The sequence below is a fragment of the Galeopterus variegatus genome, unplaced genomic scaffold, assembly GCF_000696425.1.
Source record: "Galeopterus variegatus unplaced genomic scaffold, G_variegatus-3.0.2 Scaffold765, whole genome shotgun sequence".
Taxonomy (NCBI): Eukaryota; Metazoa; Chordata; class Mammalia; order Dermoptera; family Cynocephalidae; genus Galeopterus; species Galeopterus variegatus.
The window spans coordinates 49,587-58,540 of NW_007726876.1; the positions used below are offsets into that span (position 1 = coordinate 49,587).

The 8,954-nt window shown below is 38.8% G+C and overlaps 1 protein-coding gene across 1 annotated transcript in view; it reads left to right on the top strand.

Moving 5' to 3' along the window:
• Nucleotides 1–8,954, top strand: part of BCAS1 (breast carcinoma amplified sequence 1) — a gene marked incomplete at its 5' end in the record, with an annotated part of 81,555 nt that overhangs the window by 35,571 nt on the left and 37,030 nt on the right. The window contains 2 exons of the mRNA XM_008572226.1: nucleotides 492–626; nucleotides 4,918–5,130. Of these exons, the coding sequence (XP_008570448.1) occupies nucleotides 492–626; nucleotides 4,918–5,130 (348 nt within the window). The remainder of the gene's footprint in view (nucleotides 1–491; nucleotides 627–4,917; nucleotides 5,131–8,954) is intronic.

Consider the following 8,954-nt stretch of genomic DNA (forward strand, 5'->3'; position numbering starts at 1 on the left):
AATGAATTGTTTCTCTGCAGGTATTTCTTCTTTCCCATGTGATAACAGCATTTAGATATTTAAAACTACCAAGCAGGGACTGCATTATCTCTCTCTTTTTTTATATTTGCATATTTTAAGTCATGTAGACAGAGCTTAAGTGTCCTATTTTTGTCTTTAGCAAATGGAGATGTGGGTTTTTTAATTTTATCTTGGTTTGGGTTTTTATGTTTTGTTTTTGTTTTTGAGATGTGTTAATCTGGGTCATTTAAATAGGCCACGCTGTTGAAAGTCAACGAGTACTTGAAATTGACTGTGAATATGCTGTTCAGCAAATCATCTTTGAGAGTTTAAAAAACATAAATTTTCACATGGTGCCTTTTGGTAAAGGGGTAGGGGGAATATAACAGTAGCTAATTGTAACAGTGTATTCATGCACTTTAAAGCAACAGAAAAAAAATGGGTTTTGCTTGTAAACAAAGTTCTAAGCTGTGACTGCTGTTGCCCGAAAGGCATCCAAAGCAGAAAGTGTCTGTGATGGACAAGCTGGTCAGAAGACATCTGAGATCCAGGCTAAAAGCACCAAGAAAAAGCACCTGGAGAGCCCCAGGCTAGGACTCGCCTTTAGAAAATTCTTTAGGCATAAGGTCTGTATCTTGTTAAACTAGGAGGGAAAAAAAGAACCCTGGTCTTTGCCACACAGCATCCATGCCATACTACGTCCACCCAGCTCTGCTTTGGTGAAGACAGAGCCTTGGATAGCTGAGATCATTAAAAGGGAATTAAAGATGATGTGAATTAAACTTCAGAGATTTTTTTTTTAAAGTCTCCATAGTTATAAACATTTCAGACTGTTTTCTTCCTAGTGTGGACCAGGGTTCTGAGATTATTCTTCTAATCCAGTGTTTCCCAAATGTTGGTTGTTTGCATACCACTGTCACCATTTTAAATAAACTATTATTTACTTGATATTTTCATATTGAAATTGATCCATTTTGTATTTAAATATGTCTTGAAAAGAAACTTTATATCATATTGGAAAACCAGAATCATTTTTCATAGGAGGAAGGTAACCATTAATAAGGCTAATAAAGAAAGATATTACAATCTAGCTACCTCATTTGTGTTAAAAATGATTTGTGAATCGGATGCCCTTTCTAGCTTTTTTAAAAGGCAATTGACCAGTGGTAGAAAAACATTAAAGGCATACCAGCATGAGGCTGAGCCGTTACCTGGGATGTTATCAGAAGGATTAAATGAGAGTTGGAAAAGGAAAAAGTATTTTCACTATTTAAATGTTATTTAAAGTTATATTTCTGCACAACGTAAAACCATCTCTGACTCATTAGTGGTATGCTTCCTACACTTTGGGAAATACTCTACTAACCTCAAGATAACAATTTTATATTTCTGTGGCCTGTTCCATCCAACCGTAGTATTAACTAAGCTTATGCTGAACCCAAATAAAAGCCCAGGCAGAAAAAAAACAATGAATGGAGGCAGAGCAAGTTAAATCTCCATGTCCTCAGGAAAGTAGGATGACATTGAAATCAGTTTTGGAGATATCAGTCTTCCAATGTCTAAGATGCCAGTGTTTGTCTGAAACCATCAATTGAAAGGATCCCTGAGTTGGATCAGAGTGCTTGGAAATTTGTTTAAAATATTAACCATCATTCACCAAGTTAAATGAACATATTAGAAAACTTCCCCACCTGGATGTTATAGTCCCAGGATTGTGTATGCAAATAAAACCTTCCTAGAAAGTTATCACAGCTGACTATATATTTGCATAAATAAACTGTCTTACAAAGCCACCCTTCAATTTCCATACAGGCTTATTTTTTTCTGTAAAGAGAGGAGGGGGATGATGGATATTACGGTGGAGGAGAGAAAATTAAAAAGTGGTCCGACTGTATGTGGGAGACAGTTTAGCAACTGCTAGTGAAACACATCAGATCTCATACAAACCCATCTAGTTTAACTCCCACTTGGACTAGGGGACCTTGAAAGTTGAAGAAGTGTATGACTTTCCCTCCAGATCTGCATTGCATTATGACTTTCATTTTATGCACGACAAAACTTCCCATCTGCAGTGTCTCTTACCATCCATAACTGGACCACCCAAGTTCAGTGTTATTATTTCTAGGGCTTCCCAAAACCAGTGGCCTCACAGCCTGCCACTGAGGTATATTTGGGGGAAGGACAGGATTCTGGATTACTAGGAAGATGTAGAGGAAAAATTCTTTTCTGGGATTCTCTAATACAGACATAAGGACTGCAGAGTTTTTTCTTGAGTTACATTCGGTGTATTTTTAAATAAATATAAATTAAGGTAAGGAGAAAATTCTCAAATCTTCTGAATTCTCATTTATTCAGTAGTTTGTTCTAACTCATTGGCTTTAAAAGTTTACTTCTTTTTCTCTTTTGATTATTCTGTTGTCCACAAAGTTAAGAAAATAGGGTCATTAAGATGACCAGCCAGATTCTACCAAGGACCGTTGTTGCAGGATTATAGCTTGTGTGATTTAAACCCTTGAATTTACCATGAGGTTTTAACCTAGGACAGAAATATGCAAACCCAGTCAAATTCAAGGATAAAACACCATCTTCTAGCTTTGCTGTAAAAAATACAATAGTTACTGATTCTGGTTAACCACTGGGTTCATTTCTCTACATCTCAATTTTCCTTCCTATAAAAAGAATTTTCTTAGTTTAAAAAAGTGTGGAAGGCTGGAATTAGTAAATAAGTTTATTGTTATAATAATAGAAGTGTCAGCTTTCTTTTGCTGAATTTGAATCTTTTCTTCTTGGCTTAAGTGCACACGATGCCTCAGAATCAAACTTTTCCATGCGTCTGCCAATGTTTGATGACAACGTGTACCCAAGGTGAGGCAGGGTTCTAGAATGTTTTTGCCACATCCAGAAATGCTCCCGAAGTATCAGCAGCAGCTCACGTGATCCCTGCCACCCATTCATTGTTTTCATTCTTGGTGAAATGTTGACATCTTACTAACACCTCCTCTCTCCCATACCCTAATGTGAAAACAAGATGAAAACTTATTAAGAAGGTAAGGTTATTTCACACACAATCTCCAAACCTAGTACATTAGAATTTCATGGTTAGGTTTGCCAGATAAAGTATACAATACCCAGGTAAATTCTAATTTTGGATAAACAAAAAATAATTTTTTGGTACAAATGTAAGTATGTCCCATGCAATATTTGGGACATACTTATGCAGGGTTTTTTAAATAAATAAATAATGCTTTCTCATATTTTTGAAAAAGAAAGCAAGCTACTTAGTGAGAAGTGGGGGAAGGGGGTACATCCCATTCAACCAGTCCCCTTTAATTTAATTACCATTTAGAGCTAAAATAGTGCCAGGTGCACAAGACCGGAAGATTTATAACACAGAACTTTATGAGCTTCACCATTGTGACTTCACTGTCTATAAAGTGCAGAGGTTATTTTAATTCTAGCAGTATACAGTTTTGTACACTTTTAAATGGAACTGGGGTTATTCCAGTATCAATGATCACAAAAGTCATTTCCCTACTTTAGTCCTTTATCATGTTTTGAACTTAGAATCTGCTCCTTAAATGACTCCCTTTTAGTGCCATAAAAGTCAGCAGAGATGATGTTGTGTCTTGCATCAAATAGTAAATTGATGTTGTTTGCAAACACCCTTTAGAGAGGCAATAAACTTCAAGGACAGAGCCCTAAACAGGAGCCAGAATTCCAGCTGTGAAGCCAGGTTGTACCTTTTATTTAGTGTTGGGCAAATTCTGGGCCTCAGTTTCCCCATCTGTGAAAATTCAAGCATTGGACCAGCTGGTCTTTAAGACTCTTTCCAGTATCAAAAATACTGTGAAACTTCCTGAATTTGTCCACACCCCATTTTTACTGCCATATTTTTTTCAGTCAGAAAATGTAATCAAAGATATGACATCCCTAGAAATTTAGAGAGATTGAGTTATAAGTCACTGGAGCAAAAATCATGAGAAGCAGATGATTGGGGTGAAGAGGTTAGGTCAGGTGGACCTGGTGTTAAAATGTTTAATGCCAATATTCACTCATGCTGTGATAGATTGTCTCTATAATTCTCCCAACCCTTTCCTTATCCCACAACTGGGGGGTGGGGGCCAGGGTGTAGGAATTAACAGCCCCTCACAGAAGGAGTCAGATGTCCTGGAATTGAACCTCTGAGAGAAAGCCACAGATAGAAAGAGCGAGACAGAGAAAGAGGGAGAGAGGGAGGCATGAAGACCGATGAATGACAGTGGCAGAAGTCTTAGCTGTGGAGTGTGGGGGCTGCATCTAAATATGAAGAATGGGGTTTGCAGATGTTTTTCCGGTTCAAGCCCCCTTCTCTCAGATCTAGTCCAGCTGCTTTATCATGTATAGCCTCTGTAGACTGTGATCTCCAAAGTGGAGTATGGGGGGAAATTTTGAGAACTTCTATTTTAATTATCATTATCTCAACCCTTCTTTAATTTCTAATTTGGATTAATAAAATAATACATGTCCGTAATATACATGTAAAACAAATATGCTTGTATTGGGGGTGCATGTTCAAAATGTTTTACTGATGAGAACATAATCAAAACCATTTGGAGACCAACAGCCTAGGTAAGAATTTCACATTCTAATAGCAAAGGGACTCTTACAGTCCCCTTGATTCCTAATGAGTTACTTATAATGAACAGGATTAGTAATGCTTCTATGTTTATTTTTTCCAAAAGGAAAACATTGACTTTTTCCAAGACTTTAACACAGATCTACATTCATGGTAGCCTATTTGGAAAATATGGAAAATTACAAAGAAGAAAATTAACATACACATAACTCTAGCCCACGTTTATAAAACAGAGAACTTTCACTTTTGAAATCTTGAGATCATTTTGAGTTTTTCCCCCTTCATTTCTTTTAACTCTGTAGGGTGCTGAAAAGTCACCCGCTGCTTCAGCTGACCTAAAGTCAGACAAAGCCAACTTTGTACCCCAGGAGACCCAAGCTGCAGCCAAAAATCCTAAAGGCTGCAACTCATCAGGTCACGTGCAATCTGTGACATCCACTGAAACAGCAAAGGAAAGTGCCAAGGAGAAATCGGGACCCACCTCTTCACCTCTAGGCAAACTGTTTTGGAAAAAGGTAAGTCTGATTTTCAAGATTTGGAGAGTCCTTGGGGCTGGGATGACTGAAGGGATTATTTCCACTGGGCCAATCATTGTATGCAGTTTTTTTTTTTCTTCTTCTCCAAAATGACTCAACTTGCCATTGAGTTGAACATTTCTAATGCACTTCTGGAAAGAATGAAATGCCTGTCAAAACATGTGTTTCACGGGGAAGGAAAGGAAATGAGCCAGTAGAAATTTTCAGTCTTTGGATGACTCCGGCTCATGGCAGAGGGTTGTGGTGTTTCATGATTTCCTTTTCCTTCTAAAACAGTTTGTTACTCTGCCTTCCTCCTGCTGTCCTCCAAGTGCTCTCACCCTGGGGAGATAGACCACCTTGGGGGCCTCTGTCTCTGTTTCCCCCTAGCTGTGTAGAATCAGCCGCTGTGAGCCTCTAGGTCTTCCTCTCCTTTTAGAAACCCAGGGTGTCCACCAAGGCAAGCACATACTGTGCTCTGTGACAGGAAAATTCAAATCACTGTGTGATTTTTTTCCTCTCTAGAATTAGGGTACCTGAGGTATGTGCGTGCAAAGAAATGGAGGGGGTGGGGCTGAGCAATTCCAAGAGCTGTTCCTTCAGCATCGTTGCTGAGCAATCAATCCCCAGGGCCACACGTGTTCCGAACTCTTGCCTGTTTTACATTTGGCCAAAAGAAGAGCAAGAATTCAGGGGTGAGGGGGTGGAAATTCACAGAGCTGGAAAAATCTAACTTACTAATTCGTGCCACTTGGCGAGTCAGGCAAAGCAGATGATAAATACAAATGCCACTGTGGTGACAGTTTTACTCTTGTGTCCAGAATCCAGCTGAATTTCTGAGCCTGTTTCCTGTTGTACAAAAATCTCCCTTCTAGGTTCTTCCCAGAACACAAACTCCAATATTTTATGAAAACTTTGGATGACATCAGTTGACGTTCTGTTCTAATCCTCTTGCTTCACCAACCACCATTACTTATCTTAAAATATCTTTTGCCAGCAGTATACTGTACAGAACAATTTCCAAGGGACTTATATGTGTATATAGGTGAAATGACTTATATGTGTATATAGGGGAAATGACTTAACCCATTTTTGAACATTTTCATTTAAATAATTATCATATTTATATATAAAGTGTATTAGGGAAAGTAGAGATAGCACATTAAACTTGAGATTTAACATATATTTTGCTCAAGGTGAGACAAACCGTGTTTAGTTTTAAAAGGAATCCAATGAAAAGAAAAATGTTATACAAGTAATGGTACTGATATTAAGTAAGTAATGGTAAATTTGGGCCCTCCAAGAAGCAAGACACCAAGATTGCTCAAGGTGAGACAAACCGTGTTTAGTTTTAAAAGGAATCCAATGAAAAGAAAAATGTTATACAAGTAATGGTACTGATATTAAGTAAGTAATGGTAAATTTGGGCCCTCCAAGAAGCAAGACACCAAGATAGAATTAACGTGCAAAAGATTTATTGGAGAGAAATACCTGTGAAGGTTTAAGGGGCAGGGTCAGAAGTAGGTAGAAAGAGCCTTCAGGCCACAGTGAGGATCTGACATCTGTAAAGAGAGAGGAGGAAGGAAGGAGAGCAGGTTGGAAAAGCCTCAGACTGAGGGGGCTGCTGAGAAAGACTTGGCCAGGCCAGTGTGGAATCATAGAGACCAGATTGCGCATCTTGGGAGTCCCACACTGGATGGGAATGAATGGCCCTGTACCCCACCGTGCTCGGTCATTGGCAAGAGCCATCAGAGAGAGCAGGGTTGCATATGAACACTGCAGTGGGAGCTGAAGGCATGCCAGGTGGAGGCTGTCCTTTTTGCAGAGAAATCAGAGCAGTGCACGTCCATGCCTACTGCAGATGACACATACAATATGGCAAAAACCGTAAAGGCTATGGGCAAATAACTGAAGTTTCAGAAACAGTGATGTAATTGGTTAAAAGTTTGGAGTCAGACAGATCTGACTTTGAGTTCCAATTCATCTCTGGGAGCCTCAGTTTCCTCATTTGTAAAATGCAAATAAGAGTACCTATGTCATAGAGATGAGGTGAGGAAAATGGAATCATGCTGGCAAAACCCCTAACACAGCACTAGCACAAAAGTGGCCAACGACCGGTCGCTGCTACCTACGTCATTTATTTCCTCCATGCTCAGGAGGGTTAAGCAAATAACCATGACAACCGCTTCATCTTTCTGTGCTTACTGTCCAGTTTGGGAAAGCTACTAAGCTATTGCCTCCCACGCTCCTTTAATGTTTGGAATCTATAAGGGATACGATGTTTCCTCTTTGAAATTCAAACTTTTCTCATTGAAAATAAAAGTCAGGACAATTTGACTTTCGTCTCCTTAATGGTAGAATTTTATTTATTATTATTTCAATCTCACTGTCTTTTGCACTGTTACTTAGATTTATTTCTTTAGTAAATTATTTAGAATAATGAAGAAACTAAAAACCAAATCACCTGTATCATAGTATCACATTTTTTCTACTTGCACTCAATCTTTTTAAGAAAGAAAAGCTCCATATGGAAGAAAAATATGAAAATTTTACTTGTTCACAATATTTTAATCTTTTTCTTTGTGCTCAATTTTTTGTGCTGAATAGTTTGTGCTAACTAATAGGCATTGAAAAGATAGCAGTGAGCAAATTCCTGCCCTTTCCTAGTTTATATTCTTGTCGGGGAGCTTATATTGTAATAAAAAACAAAATAAAGACCTTTGTTTTCTTTTCTTTAAATTAGAAAGATTGTGGTTATAAAATCACCCTTGTACAACTTTTGTGGTTTTTAAATTTATTTTATTTATTTTAACTTTAATTTACCAGTATACTATGTAGTTGATTTTTGTGTCCCTTTACCAATTCCTCTTCTTTCCCCCTCCTGGTCCCCCCCATAAACATCATATCTGTTCACTTATCTTAACAAGTTCAAGGAATTTATGGTTGTTGTGTCTTCTTCCCCTTTCCCCACCATTTATTTGTTTGTATATTTATTTACTTATTTTTATTAGATCCCACAATAAGTGAGAACATGCAGTATTTCTCTTTCTGTGCCTGACTTATTTCTTTTTTTTTTTTTTTCCTTTTTGTCTCTTTTTTCGTGTCCGGCAACGGACCGCAACCCTCAGTGTCGCACCCGTACCGGACCGGGACCGGCAACGGGATCACAACTCTCAGTGCTGCACCCGCCCCTCGCTCAGCCAGTGAGCGGGAACCGGTCTGTATGTGGGATCCGAACCCTCGGCGGGAGTGCCGCCGCACTCCCAAGCAGCGCACTGTAGCAGTGCGCCACCGGGCCGGCCCCTGTGCCTGACTTATTTCATTTAATGTAATTTTTTCTAAGTCCATCCATGTTGTTGTGAATGGTAGTATTTCATTCTTTTTTACTGCAGAGTAGTGTTCTATTGTGTAGATGTACCACATTTTCCTCATCCACTCATCAGATGATGGACATTTGGGCTGCTTCCAACTCTTGGCTATAAGTAATGGGAGTACAGGTGTCCCTTTGACATGATGATTTCCATTCCTCTGGGTATATTCCCAGCAGTGGAATAGCTGCCTCATATGGTGGATCTATCTGTAATCATTTGAGGAACCTCCACACCATTTGTGGTTATAAAATCACCCTTGTAAAAATTTTGAAAAATACAAAGGGAAATGCAAGGAACTTCTTACATTTTCACTGGGGAGCGCCGCCACACTCCCAAGCGGCGCACTGTAGCAGTGCGCCACCGGGCCGGCCCCTGTGCCTGACTTATTTCATTTAATGTAATTTTCTCTAAGTCCATCCATGTTGTTGTGAATGGTAGTATTTCATTCTTTTT